A 27,387-nucleotide genomic window follows, 5' to 3' on the forward strand; every position below is an offset into this window, starting at 1 on the left:
GCTAAACAACGCCAAGGAAGCCTCTGTGCTGGAAAAGGTAAATAAAATGCTTTTTAAAAATTAATTTTACAGCACAGATGCTCCTTAAAGGAACATGATAGGCGCCCATCCCATTTCAGCTCATTGAAGTGGTGTGGGTACATATTCCCAGGTCCCTAACTCTGCTAAGGTAATTATTGCAGTTCTTAAATGTCACTTAACAGTGACATCCATCATCACCCGAAACCCCATAGGAAATACTGTGCCAGGAAACCAAACTGGGTCCCCACACTAAATACCACAGGGTATCCTTTAGGTGAAACTGGCATAATCTCCACAGAACCGCACACCAAACATTGTTTATTTTAAAGAAGAACGCTCTGACCCTGGAACAGGTGCCTAATATAGTTCAGTATATATTATTACAAGCGAAGAATACATTACTAAAAAAATAATCTGTTCTAAAATACCCATATCCATCGCTATAGCAAGTATGGCATGTATTCCACCTGTTTTATAGTCATGCATAGTAGCAGAAGGCATGTCATGGAAACAGTATCAACATAACGGACGCCTAACCCCAGTGAGTGCAGGTGAGAGGAGTGTGAGCATGCTCCATGCTAGGAAACCTAATCCCAGTGAGTGCAGGTGAGAGGAGTGTGTGAATGATCCATGCAAGGATGCCTAACCCCAGTGAGTACAGGTGAGAGGAGTGTGTGAATGCTCCATGCTAGGAAGCCTAACCCCAGTGAGTGCAGGTGAGAGGAGTGTGTGAATGCTCCATGCTAGGAAGCCTAACCCCAGTGAGTGCAGGTGAGAGGAGTGTGTGAATGCTCCATGCTAGGAAGCCTAACCCCAGTGAGTGCAGGTGAGAGGAGTGTGTGAATGCTCCATGCTAGGAAGCCTAACCCCAGTGAGTGCAGGTGAGAGGAGTGTGTGAATGCTCCATGCTAGGAAGCCTAACCCCAGTGAGTGCAGGTGAGAGGAGTGTGTGAATGCTCCATGCAAGGATGCCTAACCCCAGTGAGTGCAGGTGAGAGGAGTGTGTGAATGCTCCATGCAAGGATGCCTAACCCTAGTGAGTGCAGGTCAGAGGAGTGTGTGAATGCTCCATGCTAGGAAGCCTAACCCCAGTGAGTACAGGTGAGAGGAGTGTGTGAATGCTCCATGCAAGGATGCCTAACCCCAGTGAGTGCAGGTGAGAGGAGTGTGTGAATGCTCCATGCAAGGATGCCTAACCCCAGTGAGTGCAGGTGAGAGGAGTGTGTGAATGCTCCATGCAAGGATGCTTAACTCCAGTGAGTGCAGGTGAGAGGAGTGTGTGAATGCTCCATGCAAGGATGCCTAACTCCAGTGAGTGCAGGTGAGAGGAGTGTGTGGATGCTCCATGCAAGGATGCCTAACCCTAGTGAGTGCAGGTCAGAGGAGTGTGTGAATGCTCCATGCAAGGATGCCTAACCCCAGTGAGTGCGGGGTATAGTGTGAGCATGCTCCATGCAAGGATGCCTAACCCCAGTGAGTGCAGGTAAGAGGAGTGTGTGAATGCTCCATGCTAGGAAGCCTAACCCCAGTGAGTGCAGGTGAGAGGAGTGTGTGAATGCTCCATGCTAGGAAGCCTAACCCCAGAGAGTGCAGGTAAGAGGAGTGTGTGAATGCTCCATGCAAGGATGCCTAACCCCAGTGAGTGCAGGTGAGAGGAGTGTGTGAATGCTCCATGCAAGGATGCCTAACCCCAGTGAGTGCGGGGTATCGTGTGAGCATGCTCCATGCCAGGAAGCCTAACCCCAGTGAGTGCAGATAAGGAGTGTGTGAATGCTCCGTGCTAGGAAGCCTAACCCCAGTGAGTGCAGGTAAGAGGAGTGTGTGAATGCTCCGTGCTAGGATGCCTAACCCCAGTGAGTGCAGGTAAGAGGAGTGTGTGAATGCTCCATGCAAGGATGCCTAACCCCAGTGAGGAGGGGGTGGGGGGTATAGTGTGTGAATGCTCCGTGCTAGGAAGCCTAACCCTAGAGTGCAGTTGAGGAGAGTGTGAGCATGCTTGGAAGCCCAGCCCAAGTGAATGACTGCAGGGGAGGGGGGTGCATTCTATCAATCCTAACTCCACTGAGGGTGAGAGAGAGTGTGAGCATGCTCCGTACTAGGAAGGAAGGAAGAGGAGGAGCTGTGCTGTGCTGGAGTCATCAGCCGGTGACAGAAGGAGACAAACTCATAGAGGAGGGAGCGGCTCTCACTCTCTGTGACTCCTAGCTCTCAGAACCTTGCGATATACTCTACTAGCTCTCAGAACCTTGCGATATACTCTACCAGCTCTCAGAACCCGGTGATATACTCTACCAGCTCTCAGAACCCGGTGATATACTCTACCAGCTCTCAGAACCCGGTGATATACTCTACCAGCTCTCAGAACCCGGTGATATACTCTACCAGCTCTCAGAACCCGGTGATATACTCTACCAGCTCTCAGAACCCGGTGATATACTCTACCAGCTCTCAGAACCCGGTGATATACTCTACCAGCTCTCAGAACCCGGTGATATACTCTACCAGCTCTCAGAACCCGCATATATATTTCAGCTCCTGGACGCAGGATGACTGTCGGCAGGAAGCTATTTCATTTTCTTGTTTTACTGCTGCTCACTGAGAAGGTGAGTGTGAGCTCCTGGGGAGAGAGTCTGTGTGAGCTTTAACTTATTGAGTGATAGATACGGTGACTGCTGGCACCGCTATGGCTTTGGGTGACATTTTGCTTTTCTTATAGAACTGAATTTAAAAAATAAAATAGCAATTCTACTGGCAGTGTGCGTCCTGCATCACTCAGCCCATGATATACACACACGCATTCATCATTAACCCCTTAAGGACACATGACATGTGTGACCTGTCATGATTCCCTTTTATTCCAGTAGTTTGGTCCTTAAGGGGTTAAGTATGTCACAAATTCATACAGTAACTCATGGACTCGTATGCTTACAGGACGTGAATATAACTAGCACATGGTATATTGTCAGTAGGAAGAAATCCAGAGTTATTCCCAATATATGACTGGCTGCTGGGCTTGGCTGTTCTGGATTAACTGATGGCTGTTGGTGGTGGTGGCTCCCTCAGACAGGGTAGATAATTATGGGATAAATATGTAATGAGGGAGAGCATTGAGTTATACAACTATTACTACAGGGAGAATAGACTGTAAAGCACTGCTCTAGTAATCAGCAAATCAGAGGTTGTATAATAGACCTGTCCTGTCACTTATTTATTTATTTTTACCTAAAATGTTTATATTTACTATTATATCTGTAAAGAGAGATTTTCATGGGGGGGGGGGGGGCGGAATATACTAGTGCTGCTATGCAGTGTATGTGTATATCTATCTATATTTTACTTAATCTACCTGGTTGTTGTTTTTCTTCGTTGGGAAGGTGCTGCATTGTATGGTGACATAATAAACAGGTGGTGATATAATAAACAGCTAGTAATGTATGGATCACCTCTGTGCAGTCTGGGGGCCTTAACTTCTGGCAGAATGGGACATGTCCTGGTGCTGCCTGAGGTTTGTTGGACATCAGGCAGCAACTGGCACCATTTAAATGATGGCAGGTGAAATACTGCTCGGTACTGTAACACTCAATAATCTTGTGCAGTACTGAGACTTGTACATGTTGGCATAAATCAATTATTCCAGAGCTCATGGTATGGCGACTTCACATGATTGATGAGCACCAAGACACCTGGAAGTAATTCCTGTTTGACTTGGCAAGTCCTGATCTGGGTCATTTTAGGGAAATGGGTCAGACACGTTTTAACAAATATATTATTATTCATTACAATATACTTATTCAGAAACTGCCAGGATATATAATCTAGCATAAAATGTGTACAATTAATAAAGCGTTCTGTTTCTGTAAATTGCTGTATGAACCAGTATTGGACCTGAACTCAAATAATCCATTGCATTCTACAATCTCTCTCTGTTTACACTTTTTTACATTCACATTTGTCCAGCCTGCCTCATTTCTTTCGTAAACTTGCCATGTCACATTTCTTCCCCATGCACCATGACCACTACAGTGATTTGAAGTGGTCATGGTGCCTGGAGTCTGTATGTCCAATAACTGGCTGGTGGGATCAACATCCAGCTTCAGCAACTCTACTAAAGCGGGTTGTTGTCACAGCCAAGAGGAAAGAAACCTCTGATGCCGTCAGGAACCAGGTAAGATGGCAAACCGTTGCCAAATGGTTTGCGCCATTACTAAGGAATGGTAGCAGCTTGCTCCTACGTTCAAAACTATAACAGGGCTGTAGTCATTAAGAGGCATAATTGTGTAGATGTGACTCTAGCACCGAGGTTTCTCAATGAGAGGCCTCTGATTGCAGTATTCCCTGGCAGAAACTGAAGATTTTTGCAGAGAAAAATGGGATGGTTTGCAAAGGCTGTAGACAGCAAGTATGTATTTTATTGCAAGTTTTTTTTTTATGCATCACCAAAGAACATATAAAAAAAAAAATACTTGCATGACTTTGGCACCATCTATCCAGGGTATGGTTGTCTGAGATAAATTACCCACCCAAATAAAGACACAACACAAGTTTGTAGTTTGAAGAGGCCACAGCTTTTATTTCTAATCCACACTGTGACAAAATATCCTTAAAAATGCAAAACACATGTTTCTTAATATTTTAATATAACAATGCATAACCAATTTATTTAAAAAGATATTAACTTAAATAACATTAATAACTTTAAACGCATAGCGAGCTCCCACTAGAATTGGCCTAGGCGCATACGCAACAGTATATTATGATTAATAACCTGTAGCAATAATCCTTGCACAGTGGTGCCATTAACCAGATAATTCCTCAGGGTCCATGAGAAGACTACAGTGCACTTAAATTAGCCCTCCATGTGAGGGATACGACCTGCTCTCATGACAATTCACTTGGGAAACTACACCAATGTTCAATTAACCATGCACATATTGGGAGGGAGGGCGGGAAATAATAAAGGTTAATTTTTTTTTAAAGTGACTTGCCATGAAGGGACCTGGTTTAAGTAGAGTTTTTAGCCACCAGCCTGTCACTCAAAGCTACCAAAAACCCATTAATTTAACTAAATATCAAAACCCTTCTCCAAGTCTGGGCCCATGAATGTAGCCCTTACTGTTTAATATTTTAAATCCAGGCCTTTACTTGTTTGTGGCTATATCTAATAAATTGTTAAATGGTGTGTTCCTTTAAGCAGTTTATGTGAGCAGATTCCTGATGTCACTCTGTGGTCAGAGCTCCATGCTGTGATCATCTGCAGACATAGACCATCATCCTTGGTATCTTGAATAGTCTAGTCAGTGCTACTGAATGTATCAGAACCCTGGGTATTCCTGGGGATCAGTTCTATTAGAGATTTTAGGATTACATAAAGGAACAGCGTGCGTCAGCAGAAGAACACACACCAAGTGCTTCTTCTACCCAAATCGAGGCTGAGCATTGGTGATTATATAATGCTACAAGCCAGTTCCTACCTTGAAGTTACTACATGAGGCTGTTGGTACATGGCTGACTCCATTAAATAATTACCATCAATAATCAGTCAGGGAAGAGTGGAGATTGCCTCCCAAGTGTTTCAAAGAATTGTGGCCATTAATCTAGGAATTCAGCAAATGAATGAAAATGGACCATGAGGCACATCATCACAGAATGATATGTATATATACATTTCAGATCAGCATTTATGAGTATGAATAAAATATTCCTAATTCGTATATTCCAGATTAACACTAACCTGTGAGCGGTTTACAACGATTTTGAAACTATAATTTTTTAACAAACTTGAAGAGAAAATGTATCCATCTGTGGTTTAAATTGAATTTTGAACAAAGACACAAAAATACATAATCACAGGACATGTATATATTCCATCGCTGCTTGCTTCTTTAAAATAATGATTTTATTCTTCCAAAGTAGTTAAAGATCCAAACAAACTGCAGCATAAACAGGCTCCCAGCCTAATTCTTCAAATTGTGTTTAATGCTTAATTAGCACTTCCTCAAATGGATTTTGTCCAATGCAGTTGATATAGATTTTTGGGCCTCTTAGGACATGTATAGCTCTGGGTTGCTATAATTTTCTTTGGTGTTTACTCAGTGCCTGGAAGTTTAGGTAGATACATTCTTTTACTACATAGGTATCAGACTTTTGTAATGATTTATTTCAAACAGTTAGATTTTTTTTTTAATAATACTAATTTTCTACCTGTATGTAGGTAGTGTAACACGTGTAACACCTGAAACCTCTGAAAGGTACGTTCCCTTTTTGTAGCTTCTTATTTTTATTTTTTTTCCTTAGGCAGAAAAATGAATTGGTGACAGTAGAAGTACTTCTGATTAAAGGACCACTCTAGGCACCCAGACCACTTCAGCTTAATGAAGTGGTCTGGGTGCCAGGTCCTTCTAGGGTTAACCCATTTTTTCATAAACATAGCAGTTTCAGAGAAACTGCTATGTTTATGAATGGGTTAAGCCTTCCCCCTATGTCCTCTAGTGGCTGTCTCATTGACAGCCGCTAGAGGCGCTTGCGTGATTCTCACTGTGAAAATCACAGTGAGAGCACGCAAGCGTCCATAGGAAAGCATTATGAATGCTTTCCTATGTGACCGGCTGAATGCGCGCGCAGCTCTTGCCGCGCGTGCGCATTCAGCCGACGGGGAGGAGAAGAGGAGGAGAGCAGGAGGAGATCTCTCCGCCCAGCGCTGGAAAAAGGTAAGTTTTTACCCCTTTCCCCTTTCCAGAGCCGGGCGGGAGGGGGTCCCTGAGGGTGGGGGCACCCTCAGGGCACTCTAGTGCCAGGAAAACGAGTATGTTTTCCTGGCACTAGAGTGGTCCTTTAAAGTGGCACTGTCATCCCACCCTGAAAAATTAGTATTTTATTAAGATAGAAATACTCGTATTGCTACTACATCTGACACTTCTAGACACTGGGCAGAGCTACCGCCATCTACAAATGTAAATTCCCCCTGGCTGCAGGAAATTGGCTTTATCTATGGAAGATCTGGTGGCCTTACGGGATCCTCCATAGACCTCAATGCTGTACTCGCGTGCCTGTATGAGAGTACAGCAATAACATCTGCTTCTGGTGCTGAAGTAGACCCGCTGGAAGAAGATGGTGGCGTCCTTGACAAACAGGTTCAGGTAAGTAACGCCTTGCCCTGTACCCCTCCTCCTGAGTCCACCGAATAGTTTAACTTCTAATTTTGCGTACAGGTTATTGTACCTTTCTTTCCACCAAATGTTTGCCAGTATACATTTATTCCATATAACGATCCAACCTTTTATAAAACTATTCAACTTGTTTAATAATAAATAAAATGTAGTTATTGCAGTTCTTACAAAACATGCTTTTTGGAAGTATTTAAAGGAACACTATAGTCACCAGAACAACTACAGCTTATTGCATTTGTTCTGGTGAGTAGAACCATTACCTTCAGACTTTTTGCTGTAAACACTGTATTTTCAGAGAAAGTGCAGTGTTTACATTACAGCCTAGTGATAACTTCACTGGCCACTCCTTAGATGGCTGATAGAGGTCCTTCCTGGGTCATGGCTGCCTAAAATGCATCCAAACATTCAGTGTCTCCTCCCTCTGCATGCAGACACTGAACTTTCCTCATAGAGATTCATTGATTCACTTTATCTCTATGAGGAGATGCTGATTGGCCAGGGCTGTGTTTGAATTGTGCTGGCTCTGCCCCTGATCTAACTTTGTCAGTCTCAGCCAATCCTATGGGAAAGCACTGTGATTGCCTCAGAACACCACTTCTGATAATGTCAGCAGGCAGTGGGCAAGTCAAAAGGAAACCGGGACAAAGCCAGCAGCTCCAGACTTGAATACAAGTAAGATTTTACTATATTTAGGGAGGCATGAGGGGATCAGGGTGGCTAGATGGTGCTTTTAACCCTATAGGGTCAGGAATAAATGTTTGTGTTCCAGACCCTATAGTGCTCCTTTAAACAAACACTAAAGCGTTAAGATTAAAATACATTTAGATTCAGAGACCACCCACCAAACTGACTTGAAAAAATTAGGGGAAAAAGAAGTGGCATCCCTTACCTGATTTTCCATCAACGAGAGTCCATGCAGCGATCTGCTCCTCCTCTGACATCACGCAGACTCTTTTTTTCTCAAGAAATTGGATATGCACACAAAGGATGTGGAAAAGGTGGTGCTATATAATTATTGTATGAAAATGAAAGTCAGCTGCTAAATACACTCTGTGGGTACTCTTATTAACCCACCACACATAGAAGATAGCCAAAAACAACAGAGAAACTTTAGATTAGCAGGTGTTTATAACCTTTAAACCCTTAGTTTTCTCGAGTGCATCGCTGGGTGTAAGTCTAAAGAATAAGTGAATAAATATATATAGTGCTTTAACCCCTTAAGGACACATGACATGTCTGACACGTCATGATTCCCTTTTATTCCAGAAGTTTGGTCCTTAAGGGGTTAAAGGCACTTACCCTCTATATCACATTTGTATTTATTGCATAAAGAGAAAATATACAAATGATTGTGCAGTATATCAAAAAAGGACCATAAAGGATTATTTTGTTTTGTGAGCTATAAGTATGAATACACTCACATTTTTTAGAGCCTTTTACAGATGTAAGGCTCTAAACTTCCAGACGTCTGTGTCTTTTTTGGGTAGATCACACGACCCCTCTCTCAAGGTATAAACGTGTATGCTCCTCTCCACATTAAGTAGAAAAAGACACAGATGATCCAATCTAAGTGTAGTATTTTAAATACTGATTATATCAATATAAATAAAATACAGAAATGCTCACCTTGTTTAGAGCCTTTTGGTAACTGGCTCTAAGTATATAAGCCTAGTGTCAGTTTGTGGGGTGACACTGCCCCTCTCTGGAATCACTTGCGCAGGATACAATTCAATTTATAAGTATAAAAGATATATTTATTAATAAAAGTAATATTAAAACGTATCCATGCATTTTCTAGAAAATAAAAAACTTAAAATTCTATGTGGATAATACAAATGTATTCAATAGGTCTAAAATTAGATCCTCTCATTATCCAAAACGCGTTTCACCGAAAAACTGCTTCCTCAGTCAGCTTCTAAATGTCTTCTGTGTTCCTTTTTATTTGTTGCTTTTTATTTTTACCCAAATGAACATTGATACACCTTTTCCTGTTTTTTCCCTATCATTTTGTTATCATGATTTGAGTCTATTTGTGGACTGAAATAAGAACTTGAGAATGACGATATTTATGCAAATATCTTCAGATGTTATCACGGTGTTCAGCAATAACCGTGTTAAAGTAACACTGTAGGGTCAGGAACACAAACGGACAAATGTATTCATGACCCTATAGTGTTAAAACACTATCTAGCCCCCTAATATCTTACCTTTATACCAGTCTGCTGCTGCTGGCTCTGCCCCTGATCTCCCTGCTTGGCTGACATCATCAGAAGTGATGATCACAATGCTTTTCCATATGATACAAGCCAAACACAGCCCTAGCCAATCAGCATCTCCTCCATAGAGATGCAGTGAATTAATAGAAACAGAATGTGACTCAGATAAGAACCATTTGTCTCATCTAGTCTGCCCAATTTTCTAAATACTTTCATTAGTCCCTGGCCTTATCTTCTATCTAGGATAGCCTAGGGATCGACCGATATTGATTTTTTAGAGCCGATACCGATACCGATAATCTGTGAACTTTCAGGCCGATAGCCGATAACTTGCCGATATTCTGTACATTTACCATTTTGAAAAAATAAACTATTTCTAACGGTAAATGCACAAAATATACATGCCACATGTAGTGGATGAAGTGTATTTAGACAGGGGAGCTGTGTGTGTAGTGGATGCAGTGTGTATTTGTGTAGTGTGTGTATATATAGTGTATGCAGAGTGTATAGTGAATGCAGTGAGTGTTTGTGTAGTGTGTATATATAGTGAATGCAGTGAGTGTTTGTGTAGTGTGTATATATAGTGAATGCAGTGTGTGTGTAGTGTGTGTATAGTGAATGCAGTGTGTGTGTAGTGTGTGTATAGTGAATGCAGAGTGTGTTTGTGTAGTGTGTGTGTATAGTGAATGCAGTGTGTGTAATGCAGTGTGTGTATGTAATGCAATGCAGTGTGTGTGTGTGTGTGTGTAATGCAGTGTGTGTATGTAATGCAATGCAGTGTGTGTGTGTATGTAATGCAATGCAGTGTGTGTAATGCAATGCAGTGTGTGTATGCAGTGTGTGTATGCAATGCAGTGTGTGTGTATGCAATGCAGTGTGTGTGTATGCAATGCAGTGTGTGTGTATGCAATGCAGTGTGTGTGTGTGTATGCAATGCAGTGTGTGTGTGTGTGTGTGTATGCAATGCAGTGTGTGTGTATGCAATGCAGTGTGTGTGTATGTAATGCAGTGTGTGTGTGTGTGTGTATGTAATGCAGTGTGTGTGTGTGTGTGTAATGTAATGCAGTGTGTGTGTGTGTGTGTAATGCAATGCAGTGTGTGTATGCAATGCAGTGTGTGTATGCAATGCAGTGTGTGTATGCAATTCAGTGTGTATGCAATGCAGTGTGTGTATGCAATGCAGTGTGTGTGTGTGTGTATGCAATGCAGTGTGTGTGTGTGTGTATGTATGCAATGCAGTGTGTGTGTATATAATGCAGTGTGTGTGTATGTATGTAATGCAGTGTGTATGTATGTAATGCAGTGTGTGTGTATGTAATGCAGTGTGTGTGTGTGTGTGTGTGTATGTAATGCAATGCAGTGTGTGTGTGTGTGTGTGTGTATGTAATGCAATGCAGTGTGTGTGTGTGTGTATGTAATGCAATGCAGTGTGTGTGTGTGTGTGTGTGTGTGTGTGTATGTAATGCAATGCAGTGTGTGTGTGTGTGTATGTAGTGATGTAATTTGTGTAAAAGGGGGGGGGGGTTTATGTTAATTATTTTTATTTTTTTTTATATTTAAATTGTGTTTTTTTTTTACTTTTGGTCCTCCCTCCCTGCTTCTTACCAGGGAGGGGGGATATAGTATTCCCTGGTGGTCCTGTGGTTTGTTAAGTACTGGGGGGCCGGCAGCAAGCGCTGACTTACCTTGTCAGCAGCTCCTGCAGCTCCCCAGTGTAAATCTCGCGGCCCTTAGTGCCGCGCGGAGCGTTGCCATGGTAACCCGTGGCAATGCTCTGCGGGCGCGGGTCTCGCGAGATTTACACTGGGGAGCTGCTGACAAGGTAAGTCAGCGCTTGCTGCCGGCCCCCCCAGGACCGCCGGGCTTGTAATGAGCCTGGCGGTCCTAGGAGGTATTATCGGCAATATCGGTAGCTATATTGGCCGATACCGATATTGCAGAAAATACCGAATATCGGCCGATAATATTGGTAAAACGGATAATCGGTCGATCCCTAGGATAGCCTTATGCCTATCCCACGCATGCCTAAACTCCTTCACACATCTCTATGCGGAAAGTTCAGAGGAGTTGGTGGAGACACTGCGGTCACACTGTGCAGCACTCCCCCAGGAAGCATCTCTAGTAGACATCTGAGGAGTGGCCAGTGGAGATATCCCTAGGCTGTAATGTAAACACTGCATTTTCTCTGAAAATACAGTGTTTACTTCAAAAGGCCTGAATGAACTGATTCTACTCCCCAACAAATACAAAAACACCAATAAGGTGTTCTGGTGATCGTAGTGTCCCTTTAAGATGTATGGTATGTGTTTTCCGATGCACACATAAAGAATTGAAAAAAAAAAAAAGATTAATTATTTAGATTGTCTCTGAAATTAATGTAAATGCTCTTAGTTTGTTCTTATACTAATAGTTTTTTTTTTTTTTTTGTTTTTTTTTTTTAATTCTTTATTTTTGTTGTGCAAAATATTAACAAATAACCTTGGTGCGCCACAACAGCTACATCAGGGTGAATTGGTGAACATTCGCAATACAAGTTGTGACATTCGCTAAACAGGCACATTTTTATGTTAAGAGATTAGTATTTCAGTAGTTTAGGTTCTCGTTTATAGTTATATTTACGTAGTAGACCTTAGTTAAGTTCACCGCTTAGTAGATATTGGTAAGCTTAGTCCTGTAGTTAGGGATGGTGTGGCATGACCCACGGGATTGCCATAAAACTGTGTTACAAGTAGCTTAAGTGGGCTTTCCAGGGGGGGTTGGCAAGCGGTATGAAAGGACAGTCTAGTTATCAAAAAATGAGTCCCCTTGGATGTGTCTGCCTCTCAGGGTGCGTGAGTGTCCGATTGTCATGTGAGTGTTGGGTACCGTTAAACGATTAGGGCCGTCTGCTCTCTCGTTTTGTCAGTCAGCCTATGCCTTGTGCGGGTAGGGAGCGGATCCTCACCAGCAGGCTGTGAGGCAGGTGGTTCTGGTCTCGTGGGGTTAAGTTCTCGCCGTTCAGTATGTGGGAGGTCTGGTTGATGTGCCTCCGCCGGGTTACTTGACGGTTCCCTGGGGCTGTCAACAGGCTCCTACTGCTGTTCAGCGGGACTTCGATCCTCCGTCGCTTGTGGGTGTCTTGCTGCTTTCGCCTCTTTGGGCGGCACAGTGCGCAAGGTGTCCATGCCTTCACCTGTTCGATCCCGTTTGGGTGAGTGTGTGGATTGGTGACAGGCACTGCCTGTGAGGTCTCTGGGAACATTAGAGCTTCCAGCTTGTCCCAGAAGGCTTGGAAGGCCCTGTCAAGCCGGTGCTCTATATCTGCCAGCTCACTGTGGGTGCACGCTGCCTCCGCCATTTTGGGTGTAGAACCTCCGTTTGTTGCAAGCCCCTGTGTTGCTGGAGCATACTTAGTAGGTCGCACCTGGGTCTCTCGATGGTGGACCGGGATGACCCCCACCGGTCCTGAGGGGGGGGAACGGGGTTCCAGCCTCTGCTTGTCAGCCGTGGTTGTCGGCGGGGGAGCGGCCGTCTCCCGCGCGCCGACCACGCGTGTAGGCCTTTCAGACTGGGCTGGTGTAATATTCCGAAGTCGCCGCTTATGAGACATCGTTGTGTGCCCCAGGTTTCACCTTGTGGCTGGTTGCCTTTTTGGCCCGATGAGGTCCCGATTTAATTGCTTAAATCACCTTAATTGTTGCTGCAGAGCAGGAGCTAACCAGGTCTGCGTCCTCCGCTCTCGGTGGCCAGGCCCCGCCCCCCCTTATACTAATAGTTTTAACCATTGTATTTTACATGTTTAGTGTCTACTGTCTGCTAATTTTGTTGTCTTGAAAGATGCAACACAGCCTCTCACTCTTTCAGTAACTGAATCTACTAGTCATCTCAGCTGACTGTCATGTGCCCAGCAGTGAATGCTGACTATTGACAAGTGGAGGTCGATTGAACACAGTGCTTTTGTGCACAGTCACTTCTTTCTGAATGCTGATGGCATAATTTGTTTGGGAGAATTATCTGCCCTTTTTGGAACTTTGATATTCTGCTTTAAAAACAGGAATAGGGAATGTACAAGCACCTTTTTATTTTTTTTTTGTAAATTATAATTTAATAAATAAGCAAATACCATAAAAGGACACTGTAGTGGAGCTCCTATACCCCGGCTGGGTATCTCTGCTGGAATATGCCTCGAGCTGGAAGAAAGAGCTGAATAGTGTCATAGCCCTTATGCCCCCCACTTGATGACGACACTTGATGTTGGGACAGTGAAGAACTTTATTGGGACAATGCGACCTTTTATACACAGATCCCAGGCAGGAGGTTTCCATTGTGGACATAGTCTATCCCTGGTGTCTTTGTGTTTGGGAGACTATCTAATTATCTAACTCTGAAACTAATTATCTCCTGGATACAGAGAAGGCCAAAACACAAATATCCCCAAAAAACTGAGAACTATACCGAACATTCACATGGACATTGTTGGAAAGGTCTGATCCGAGCATTCATTCTCGCAAAAGAGCACTTGCATCCATAAGGAATTGGAGAAACGCCACCAGAATAAAGCTTGGACCGGCCGCTGGGTCATGGCCGAAATTAGTTCCACAAGTTCAGTGCCAATGGGCGGTCATTTTATGGTAGCTCTCCCTGGCTTTCAGGGAGTGATTGAAGACCAAGCGGGTTACTCCGGTTTCCTGGAGCTGTCTGCAGACAGGGTGGGGAAGAGCGCTTGGATGTAGTAAAGGGAGGGAAGGTAGAGAAAGCCAGGGTTAGTGTCATAGACTCTTGGAAGCATTTTATGGTCCCAAGGCGGGTACTGCCACTGACATGCAGGTCCCCTGAAGTTACCATAATTTTTTATTTTTTTTTCAAAGCAACGCAGGGATAAAATAAAATACAAAAATATATATATATATATATATATCAAAGAAGTCTAAACAAAACTAAAATAGAATCATAGGTTAAATCTGTTAAACCATGTAATAATGTATAACATCCTGGGGCTATATAGAAGCTGTAGAAGTAAAATCAATGTACATACATCTATTGACCAAAACACTCCCTCTCCCCACCTCTCCATATTAACATTACCCCCTAAACATCTCCCCCGTTCTCTGAGCAATCCCTTTTTTTTTTTTTTTGTCAATCTTTCTTTATTTACAGGCCACAGATAGTATACAATACACTGGTAAGAAAAAAGAAGTCAAAACAAAGAACAAGAACACAGAATTGCATAAAGATCTGATTTATCATTGGGAACTTGGGCTGTATTTTTTATTTTTTTTTCTTGCGTATAATAGGTGAAGCATCTAAATGAGATGTTACCTATGTCTTTATGGAACATAGACGATATTAAAATAAGTAGCTGAAGGCAAGGAGCATCTGATGCCTTCCAAAGAGTGTAAGTAAAATCAAAAGGTTGAAACCTTAATTCAGGCTACAGAGGCCAAATCCCCCTCATAAAAATATGTAGAGTAAAATACGAAAACAACTTATAGGTGAGTGGGGGGTTGATGATGGTGCAATAAGGGCTATCAGTCGATGCAAAGTCGGGTGTACTACAGAACATTGTATACTTGCTGAATGCCATTTACAAAAATAATAAATGGAGAAACAATCACAAGAGAACATAAGCAAAATAATAAAGTAATGGACTGCAGAGTGGGTCACGGGAGAGTCAAGGCATCAGGGCTGAAGAGAGATCTCCCCAGCGGGCCGCCGACACAATCTGTCGAACCCTCTCAGGATCCCATGCTGCTGAAATTGATGGAGGTGTTTGGGTAGGTGACTCTGTTGTATAAGACCAGACTCTAGCAGGGTATCAGCCATTTCCGATGCCTCACCGAAAAATGAAAATAAAAGGCGGGAAAAAAACCTAGGCATTTAGTTATAGACTGTGGCACTTGATTAGACATTTGGATCCTGTGGTTAAGTAGGTCCCAGGTAACATGCCTGGAGACTAAGGTACTTTCAGGCTTGTTTCTTTATATCCATTGTTTGGTCTGTGGTCTTCGGGGTTGCTCTGATTTTATTTGGATCAATATTATTGACTCCGGGCTGACTACTATAATTTGTGACTAGTAGGGAAGTTGTTAAGGGTAGTACTGTAGGTCCCAGACGATACTTCAGGTGACCGAGGTATTTATAGTTCACCTCTCTATTTCGTTAGTCTTGATGTAAACCAGCCAATTGATTTCTAGCTGACTGCTATTATTAGTGACTAACAGGGAAGCTGTTTGGTGTAGTATGGCAGGTCCCGGAATGCACTCCTGGTGCCTGAGGTATTTATTACACACCCCTTTTTAATTTTGATAATCTAAACTAGCTAATTTGGGATTTATAAAAGGAAGAGTCTCCCATTAGAACACAGTAATTATTTAAGAACACTACAATATCCAAAAAGGTTATGGTGGGGAAAATTTGTGATTGAAAACCCCTTCCACCTGAAGTCTATGGATAGTTAATACAATGTTAAACAAAAATCTGCACACCAGTCAAGCCATAAGACTTGTGTTTCCCACAGAAATCACAAATCTGCAGTGATGTTACAACCGCAAAGGATTCTGGGTGGGCATATGTAAATTTGTTTAACAAAGAATCACATTTTTGCCTTATTCCATTTTAAACTATATATATATATATATATATATTGTGTGTGTGTGTAAACCTAGATGCCATATGAGGGTTAGAATAGCAATATTTCTTTGAGCTATGTTGAGTCATTTTATCCAATTTATGGGTATAATGTTGAACACATTATAATTAAACAAGTCTGTACTGCCTTTTGTGGTAATAAAGTGTCTCCCCTCTTTTCAAATGTTAGAAGTGACCTCCGTATTAGAAAGTACAAAGTCTCCCAATTCAATAGCTTTATTTATTATGAGGAACTTTAAATGAAGGTCTGTGATATTAGAATGGATTGGAAATGATTGATGGGATATTTTGTATATACTTTGCTTCTGTCCTTTTGTATCTAATATTTAATGTACACTAAAACCTTCTGACTCTGCAGGCACAGAGTCTGAACATCACTATAAACATTCATCTATTTCATTCTTTTGTTATATTTTAAGGGATCATTTTTAGCATAATTATTTCCTTAAAAAAACAAGCAAAAATCCCTTGCATTTTGTAATTAGATTTTTTTTTAGTAGAGATATAGAACTATTCCAGTTCACTGGAGTATGTTTTGTAATTACAATGTGCTGGTTTTAAAGGTTATTGCCTTCACCCACAAGGCCAGAGTTTCCAGCTAACCTTGATCATGTGTATCATTAAAGCACTTGTTTACATTCCATCTGCAAGCTAATAACAAAGCTGGTTTGTACTGCGTCACAGTCTGTGAAACGCCGCGAGGAGCTAGTCCTTGATCTTTGACTGTGAACCAAATCTTCTAAAATAATTCTATACGTTATATGGTTTAGGCTCTCGCCACTCTAATTTTCCATTTGGATGGTGTAAGTTCATTTTCTGCTAGTAATAAACAATGGCTGCAACAGTGTGGGATGAATGAGGCCTCTGTGCTACTTCCCTTGGATTGCTGCGCCCCCATCTATTTAGTAGGTCCTAGACATGCTCGCCTGGAAATGGTCATCGTCTCTTAACTGCTTTTGTTTTTTGTATTTTGGACAATACTTGTTTCGTCAAACATGAGTTAAATGGTGTAAAGGCCAAATTCAATGGTGTATTTTGTGTATTGACGTATTATGATGAGATTTATTGTATGTTCCAATTTCAAGCGTATTGCATTCCAGCTTTAAAATAAAACAAACTATAAAAATCCCCCAAATATAACAAATTGGTTTAATTATTTTATTATAAGGTCATTGTTGGGAACAGTTTTGTTTTCTGTCAGAGCTGAAAAACAAAACTTTAAAAAAACAAACAAAACAAAATAGAAATCATTCAGACTTCAAACTGGGCTAGTCAGTTTGAGGTCAGTGAATTATTCTCATGTCCCTTGTTATGTTTGTTGCCTTTAACCCCTTAAGGACAGAGCTTCAGAAGCTTGACTTACGCTTAATGACACAAGCAATTTTTGCATTTTCTTGCTGTTTGCGTTCAACTGCAATTTGCATCTCTCTCATTTATTGCACCGACACATATTATATACTGTTTTTTAAAGGACAGAAAGGGCTTTAATTTGATATAACATATATATATATAAATGCTTACTTATTATAAAAAAAATACAGAAAAATGCAAAAAAAATGAAAAATATTGTTTTTTTTTACAGTTTTTGCAATCATAATGTGTGCATAATTAGTGCAGGTTAAGGAAAGTAATTAAAAATAAATTCATTTATTTGTTCTGATTTACAGAATATATAATGTGTCTGGGATTTTAAGTTTTTTTTGGTAGTTACAGGTCACAAAGCACAAGGAGTAAAATAAAATTTTAATGTGGAGCGATTTTAGAATTTGGTATGTTTGTCTTGTAAGCCTAATAGCCATAAAATAAAACAAAATTGCCACACAAAAGTATATATTTATATAAAGTAGACATCACAGGCTATTTACCTAAGGTTGTTTTGACACTTTCTACGTAGCCATTTTACCGCCAACCTCTGCTAAATATTGGAGTAAAATTGTGTTTTTGGGGGGTTTTCGCACACAAACGTATAACAAAGAACTTCTCATGTGTATTTTGTAAAGTTGGTGTGTGCTATTCCTGTACAAAGTTTTATTATGTGTTCAGTTACTTCTGCTGAGTACAACGGTACCCCCATTGTATGTCTTTGGCACTATTTTGTGAAGCTACAGTGCCATATAGGAGACCTGTCCTTTTCAGTATTCACAGTAGAATTTTGAGAGACGGATTTAATGAGCCTATGCTTCCATTTGGGGTATTATAACAGTTTGACTGTTCAAAAACCCCAACAAAGGCCTACCATTTGTAAAAGTAGACACTCCAGGGTATCTCATAAGGTGCATATTGTGCCTTAACATGCCCCCATTTTTTTACCATTACATGCCAAAGTATGTGGTAAAAAATAATTTTGTGCATTTTTTACATACGGATTGCATTTTTGCTGGGCATTTTGTATATTTCATATGTGCCACTAAGTTCAAACCCCCAAAATTATGCTCAGCTAAGTCTTCTGAGTAAAAGGACACCCCCATTGTATGTCTATGGCACTATTTCGTGAAGCTACAGTGCCATACAGGAGACCTGTCTTTTTCAGTATTCACAGTAGAATTTTGAGAGACGGATTTAATGAGCCTATGCTTCCATTTGGGGTATTATAACAGTTTGACTGTTCAAAAACCCCCACAAAGGCCTACCATTTGTAAAAGTAGACACTCCAGGGTATCTCATAAGGTGCATATTGTGCCTTAACATGCCCCCATTTTTTTACCATTACATGCCAAAGTATGTGGTAAAAAATAATTTTGTGCATTTTTTACATACGGATTGCATTTTTGCTGGGCATTTTGTATATTTCATATGTGCCACTAAGTTCAAACCCCCCAAATTATGCTCAGCTAAGTCTTCTGAGTAAAAAGACATCCCCAATGAATGTCTTTGGCACTATTTTGTGAAGCTACAGTGGCATATTGGAGACCAAGCCATATCAGTTTTTACAGAACTTTGAATTTTGACGCTGGGCCTATATGCAATTTCCAAGCATCTTCGTAAGTTTTAAATTCAAACTACCCCACAAAGGCCTACCATTTCTTAAAGTAGACACCCCAGGGTATTTCAAAAGGCATATTTTGAACCTTAGCGTGGGATAATTTTTCCGCTAGCTTGTACCAGGTGTAGTGGTAATAAGCGTTTTTTCTGCCTTTTTGACACACAAAGTGAGTTTGCACAGTATATTTTGCAAACCTTATGTGTACCACCACTCTATAATACTTTATATGTTGCTCAGCTATGTCGGCTGAGTACAAAAATACCCCCGTATGTACCTTTGCCAGGTATATGTGGACATCGGAGGGGCACATTTGGGACACAGCCATTCCATTTTTTTTCAAACTTTAAATTTTTACGCTGTGCCCATGTCCCATTTTAGAGTATTTTACCAGGCTATATAATCCAAATACCCCATAAAGCCATACCATTTCTTAAAGAAGACATCCCAGGGTATTTCAAAAGGCATATTTTGAAAATTAGTGTGGGATCATTTTTCCGCTAGCTTGTACCAGGTGTAGTGGTAATAAGCGTTTTTTCTGCCTTTTTGACACACAAAGTGAGTTTGCACAGTATATTTTGCAAACCTTATGTGTACCACCACTCTATAATACTTTATATGTTGCTCAGCTATGTCGGCTGAGTACAAAAATACCCCCGTATGTACCTTTGCCAGGTATATGTGGACATCGGAGGGGCACATTTGGGACACAGCCATTCCATTTTTTTTCAAACTTTAAATTTTTACGCTGTGCCCATGTCCCATTTTAGAGTATTTTACCAGGCTATATAATCCAAATACCCCATAAAGCCATACCATTTCTTAAAGAAGACATCCCAGGGTATTTCAAAAGGCATATTTTGAACCTTAGCGTGGGATCATTTTTCCGCTAGCTTGTACCAGGTGTAGTGGTAATGAGCGTTATTAAATTAATTTTGTAACTTTTTAAAACTTTTTTTACTTTTTAAAACTATTTTTTAAACTTTTGTTTTGCTTATTAATTTTTTTAAAGTTTCCTAAACTTTCGTAAAACTTTTTTTTTACAGATTTAACATTTTTCTAAGCTTTTTCTTTTACCGTTAACCCCTAACTAGCAGTAAGCAGCACTAACAGTAAATTCCCCATTTTCCCATAACTCCCACCCACCCCAGCTAGCAAAATATTTAATTATACAATATTTAAATTAGTTAATTAAATTAATTTAACCCCTGAGGGTTAAAAAATAAATAAAAGTTAATCGTCAGGGGTTAAAAAAAAATTAGATCACAGTATAATACTGTGATCTGTATTTTGATCACTGTAGGCAGTGATAGACTGGCAGGTAAGGGGTTAATTTTTATTTGGACTGGGTAAAGGGTTTATTTTTTTTTTATTTTTTACTTAAACGTTAATAAAACTTTTTTTTAACTTAATTTTTTAACTTTTTAAAGCTTATTTTAAAACTTTTTTTAACGTTAACCCCTAGTTAGCCTAACACTAAATCCCCCAATTCCCCACTAACTTCCACCCTCCCCAGCTAGCTAAATTTATCATTTTAAAATATTTAAATTAATTAATAAAATAAATTTAACCCCTGAGGGTTAAAAAAAAAAAAGAATTAACCCTCAGGGGTTAAAAAAAAAATCAGATCATATTAAAATGTAATCCCTGCCAATTGATCACTGTAGTCAGTGATCATTTGGCAGGGAAGGGGTTAATTTTTTATTAATATGGGTAAAGGGGGGTGGGATTTTAATTTAACTTTTTTTTTTAACACCAGGGGGCAGGATCATCACTGATCCGGCTCCCTGCACTTCACAGTGAACCCGGAAGTGCAGGGAGGCGGAGGTGAGTATACAGAGCACATGTGCCCGCTCTGACATGCTGTCAGAGCGGGCACATGAGCTGGGACAGCCCGATCCGGTGCTCCCGGTCTGCCTCTAATGCAGAGGCAGACCGGAGCACCATTAACCCCACGATCGCCGCGATTGCGGCGATCTGGGGTTAATTTTACCGCGTGACGGACGAGGTCCGTCACCCGTCGTTAAGGGCATCCCCAGGATGACGGACCTCGTCCGTCACCCGTCGTGAAGGGGTTAACAGGAAATATTTGCCATGAAATATCACAAACCAAACTAGAACACATTTATGTGCATTTTGTTTTCTTTTTTTTCCGTGATCGATGCAATCACTTTTAAACGGAATAGTTTTTTTTTTTACCCTACCCTAAGTTGGTAACAGACTTTTATCAAACTGTAGCAAACATCTGTGCCAAAATGATCTGATAACATAACCCTGAGCCAAACCAAAGTCTGCAGACTCAAATAACCATGCAGACGATTAACCCCTTAAGGACCAAACTTCTGGAATAAAAGGGAATCGTGACATGTCATGTGTCCTTAAGGGGTTAAAACTTGGTAATTTTAATGGAAAAAAAATATATTTGCCCTCTGCCTCACTCCTAATGAGGGGGTGTAGATGATCTGGTAGTGTGAAGTGAAAGACTTCCCTAGAAAGTCAGACTTAGATTGGAGACTGTGGTAGGGGTGTGAATTACCTACAGGTATTTATAAAAAGTTTTTCTCCCCTTTTTACATAGCACAATCAAATTCTGCACCGCTAAACACTATTGGCAAAAAGGTATTGAGAAACCCAACTGGGCCAGACAGATCTACAGTAGATTCCATTTGTTCTGATTACACTCTTACAATTTAGAGGCATTTGATGTAAGGTATTAGGGGCCACTTTTAAATGTATTTATTTGTGCTTTTCAGAAATCTTGCGTTTTAAAAATGTTTTAGCAATGTGTGCTATTCTCTCTTAAAGTTCCGTACAGGGTCTGAGATTTTAATTGAGGCTGAATTACAAAAATTGTCACATACAGTAGACATGTAAATTATAGGTGTGTGTATATAAAATAAGCATGGAAAAAGTAAAGCCACTATTACAAGGTTCTAACTGCTCTAAGCGTCCCTAAAAACAAAGTTTCAATGGGTAGCAAGGATAAAAAACAAACAATTGGAAATTCAATTAGAAAAAAAAGTATCCCTTTGTAAATAAAGTCTCCCTTTTTATACTAGCTTAAAAAGTTAAAAATTAAAAAGTATAATTTAAGAATGCAGCTTTATGAAAATGTAAAAAGTTAGTGCAAAGGTAATAATACATCACTACCTAAGCTGGCAGGCTGACATATTTCATACAAAGGCAAACACTCTTCATGAGGCATGAATCAGATCAATTTTGTTTCATTAGCAATTCTAGGCAGACATATTAAAGATACTTCTGGTACTTAAAGGGACACTATAGGCAGGAAACTACAACCTTTTTTTAGTTGTTCTGGTGAGTATATTCAGTTCCTGCAGGCATTTTGCTGTAAACAATGCCTTTTCAGAGGAAAGGCAGTGTTTACATTGCTTCCTAAGGACACCTCCAGTGGCAGTCACTCAGACCACCACCAGAGGCACTTCCTGGGGCAGTGCTGCACAGTGTGCAGAACTGACATTCAGGGTCTCCACCCTCTGCATGGAGACACTAAACTTTCCTCATAGAGATGCATTGATTCAGTGCATCTCTACGAGGAGATGCCGATGGGCTCTGCACCCACCCCGCCTCCTTGGAGATCATCAGAATTGCCAATCCAATGCTTTCCTATGGGAAAATATGAAAAGAATATCAGAACATGCATGTGATCATAGGCCATTTCTCTGATGCCCAAATAAGCATTATTAAGTGATGTCATGCAGGTAAAGGTGTGGGTTATGGAACGAGGAACCATCGGGAGGTAACAGTGTTTGTTAATCATAATAAATGTTATATTTACCAGCGTAAGTAATATTGTCACAATACGATACTATTTTAAATGCCAGTCATTCTCCCCTTTGGCTTCCATTTTCAGGCCGTAATGTTCTGCCATGTAATTAACATAATTTATAGTAATGTGTTAGTTTGCCTTTAACAAAGAACACATTGTGTTGTGTGTTTTAGTGCATGGAAGCCTAAGAAACGGCATTAATTACGCCTTAAACACAAAGACAATCTCATTGTGAAGAGCGTTCCTTCTCGTTAGAGCAGAACGGAGAAAGAAGAGCTTTAAAAGTGTGACTTTTATTTTTTAGTGTTCTTTCAGAGGGACAAGATAGACGTAAATAACATTAGTTTTAATTGAAGATAAAAATAATTTCTGCAGCTTTTGCGCTATTACTTGAAACGTGAATACAAATGTCATGCTTTAAGGGGCCAAAGTGGCGTTGCTGTTCAGTCACAAACTTGCATGGCGGGCATTGGGCAGACTCGAGTGTTTATTATTTGAAGCAAATTCATATCTCAGGGCTTTGATTTATCAATACAGCCATGAAGTATACATATATACGATCTGCTGTCTGTAGAGTAAGGCATATTAATAAGAAAAAGTGAAGTTCTGGTTGCTGAGTTTTATTTGGGATAAAGATTATTGTGGCTTTCATTTTCATACACCATCTCATTAGTAAATATCTCCTGACTGTGCTTTAGATGTCTGTGACAAGTTGTGTAATGTGTACGAATGCCTGGGTTCATCTTTAAAGGGACACTATAGTCACCAGAACAACTACAGCTTATTGAATTTGTTCTGGTGAGTAGAATCATTACATTCAGGCCTTTTGCTGTAAACACTCTTTTCAGAGAAAATGCAGTGTTTACATTACAGCCTAGTGATAACTTCACTGGCCACTCCTCAGATGGCTGTTATGATACCGGAGAAACTGACGGAAGCCAAGCACAGAGAGATGGACACAGGTTTCTTCAGGAAGGAAGAGATTCTTTATTGGATCACCGATCGGGACTCAGAGGGACTAACGTCACCAAAATACAGCAAGTTCTGAGCCCCGGACAATAGTGCAGGCTCCTTATATAGGCACATAACTCCTCCCATATTAAGCTCCACCCGCACATTCTCTTAACCAATCAACACAAATGAGAATTAACTTCCTGTTTGACCGCATGGCTTGTCCAGCACAATGGAGGAGGGGGAATACTACATCCTGTATTCTTGCACATGCTCCGTACACTACTGATCGTATCTTGCCTCGTGCAACCAACTGATCGATACGTCAGCATATGCACGTACACATGCCACGTGGTAATCTCGGCCTACTAAATTTATTTTTACCGAGATTCCACCACATTCCCCCCTTTGATGCCTCTTGATATTTCACAATTACTTGAGGCATCACTTAACCTTGGTTTGCATACACCGCAAGTTACCTTGAACCAGACCAGACTTATCTTATGATGTGAATCTTCAACACTCATCTTCCTGCATTGGTTCTCCCTGATCTAGAGCCTTATACTTATAAATCGCCATTATCTGTGCAGCAGCCTTCCTCTCTGCTATATTTTCTATCAGGCTTTGCACAGACCTAACTACTAAGGGTATAAGACACGGCAGGAGTAGACACAACATTAAAATCAGTAGGACTCCACCTACCACTGCCTTAAGCCCTCCAAACCACTCATACCAGCTACCAAACCAACTACTTGGATTATATCCTTTCCATACCTGAGTAGGCACATGCGCTAGTTTAACCATATGGCTAGTAAGCTCAGCTATTGCTTGCCCGTCGTCATCTATTTGAAGACAGCAATTGCTCAGGTTAAACTTCCCACATACACCTCCCTCTACTGCCAAAAGGTAATCCAAGGCTAATCTATTTTGGTAGACTGCTGTCCTCATCCTGGTGTTATGCTTCGCTAGAAGATTGAGCGCTTGTGATGTTTCGTGATAATCTCAACCACCGCCTGTAATCTTATAATTCGGTTGAGCATATAAATAGGGGTTCTATAACCAAAGGTACCATCCTCAGCCCACGTGGCTGGCCCATAATAATCTATGATACGCTGGGGAGGCCATTCATCATCTTCCCAGGCGCCTATCTCTATGGGCCCCCTTTTCTTCCTATGATTCACATCATACACTTTAACACCTAAAGTCTCACCTGTTTCAATCGGTAACAAGAAGAAGGATGGTTTGAGCATACCCAACACACATGCCCCTTCCCAGTCCTGTGGCAACTCCGAATAGGCTTTCTTACCACAGATCCAGTACAAATTTGCTGGGGCTCTCCAGGTAGATGTGATGGATAAATCAAACCACACATCCTTTAAATTGGCGTATCTAGCAAACGGGTTAGATGGTTCTGAGACATTTGAAGCCGACCACCAAGTTGTATTCTTTGTATCATCATCATAAGCTTTTTGCCCTAGACAAGTTAATTCTCCTACAGAAGTGTTATACATTATTCCTTTCCTTGCTATGCAAACATAACCTATGATGGAGGTCTTTAATCTCCACTCAGATTTACCTCTAACACTCATATGATAATCGGCTTGTGTAGATATTAGTTGGTCAACTGCCTCAGAACCGGACATTACCTCCTTTGCTTCCCAAGGCCATTGGTCTCCCATGTTAGTACCTCCACACACATAGCAGTTGGTAACATTAAGACTACCGGCAATACTTTCAGCTAAGTCAATGAACAGGTTTTTAGCATTATGGGGGATCTTATTATCTATACTCATCTCTTCATAAAAGGAATGGTATACTTGATGAGTTTGGGAGGATACCGTATCAGTCTCTATCCCTATAAATAATACTGTCCCAGGATCTAAACCCGTCCCGTATATCTGAAACCCAAATAAATTGCCATATTTGTCTAAGAACTTATCGGGGTTATTTATAAGTATATGGATGGGATTACATTCCATAGACTTACAATATGGGCTAGTCGGCAACTTAGTCACTATCATGTCTTTGTCTACTGTCTGTCCCCAAGTCGCCCACCCCACACAAGACCAATATGGGCAGAAGTTATAGTCTTTATTTGGGCATCTAGGACTCACATATTTATTTTTACTACTGGGACAAATATATTTATCATTAGACCCATACGTCCTCTCCCATCTAAGATCCCCACATACATTCCACGGCTTTCTACCACTCGATATCGCTTTACACGCATCAAATAGCAGAACACCCGAAGAATGTACGGATTCTAACACCGTCTTATTAATTAGGGTCCCCTGAGGATCTCCATTCCTGAGAGTCAACCAAATTGTACGAGGTTGATACTCCGGACTGAAGCACTTAGGTTCTCCTACTCCTAAATGGCACACACTATAGTCTATATTTAGGTATCTACATCTCGATACATCTCCTTTACACTCGTATTGTGAATGCCAAATTAGGGTTTGGGAAATATGGTTACCTGTTCTCGTAGTCTTAATGCATACCTCACAGCTAGGCGTGTCGGTACCTCTACCTTCCTGAATATAAAAACACACATAAATAAACACTATCAAAAACACATCTTTCGCCGTCATCCTCAGTCTTCGTCCGTGCGAAGGCACCTCAGCTTCCAGGATGTAAGGGCAGCAGGGAATGGAGTTCTGCTCGTCTTCACAGGAGTCCCTTCGAGACTTTCCCTGGCTTATAAACTATACGTCGGTGGGCGGACAGGCTTTATTATGGCCTTCTCACTCACGCACCAAATCCCAAAAATAATAAAATTTGTAATCCACAATAATTCCTCGTTACTCCGACTGAGTAGTGCGTTTTAACCGGATCTTGCAGGGATTCTCTGGATCTGCTGTAACTTGCCAAGAATCGACTGCTGCTGGTTTAACCCTGGAGTGATGTATCCACGGAGTCACTTCGGCTACTTTTATCGCTGTAGGGGTAGACAAAAGAACAACATAAGGACCTCTCCACTTGGGCCCTAACGGTACATTATTCCACTCTTTAATCCATTCTCCTGGATGATAGTTCAATTTTTATAGGTGGAATATTGCGGGCCAGTCCTGGTGGGTTGTTCTCTGCCCAAACTCCTGGTATGTTAAATAATGTCTCATCACTCCTAGGGTTTTGGCTAGTCAACGCTGTATAAAGTCGCCACTCTTCTTCCTTTGGTACGGATAATGTCATGATACCTGAAGGTCCATTAAACTTTAAGGATGTTGTTCCATTTGGTAGGAACGTAATCTGCGCTTGTAATTTTGATAGCATATCACGTCCCAGCAATTGGACTGGACATTCAGGCATATAAAGGAATTGGTGTTTTACTACGTGGCCTCCCAATGTACAGAGTCGACTTTTAAGAACCGGTTTTTCAGCACTTCTTCCAGTTGCTCCTATCACAGTAATAGTCCTTCCAGATGGAGGAGCAACTAGATTAGTCACCACTGAATGTTCAGCACCAGTGTCGATCATGAACGCACTCCTTTTCCCCCCTATTGATACATCGACCATAGGCTCCGCTCGACCAAGGGGGATGGAGCCCGGTCGGTATCAATAGTCCTCCATGACCGTGTCAGCCAATCCTACAAAGTCCCTACCTTCTCTATCGCGGGACCTTTGCGCTGCTGG

General features: G+C 41.1%; 1 protein-coding gene across 1 annotated transcript in view; it reads left to right on the plus strand.

Annotated features, from left to right (window-relative positions):
• Positions 1-2,149: 2,149 nt before the first annotated feature.
• Positions 2,150-27,387, plus strand: part of NPC1 (NPC intracellular cholesterol transporter 1) — an 88,741-nt gene continuing 63,503 nt past the window's right edge. The window contains exon 1 of the mRNA XM_063451475.1: positions 2,150-2,624. Within this exon, the coding sequence (XP_063307545.1) occupies positions 2,568-2,624 (57 nt within the window). The 5' untranslated portion in view covers positions 2,150-2,567. The remainder of the gene's footprint in view (positions 2,625-27,387) is intronic.

This window comes from Pelobates fuscus, chromosome 4 (genome assembly GCF_036172605.1).
Source record: "Pelobates fuscus isolate aPelFus1 chromosome 4, aPelFus1.pri, whole genome shotgun sequence".
Lineage (NCBI taxonomy): Eukaryota > Metazoa > Chordata > Amphibia > Anura > Pelobatidae > Pelobates > Pelobates fuscus.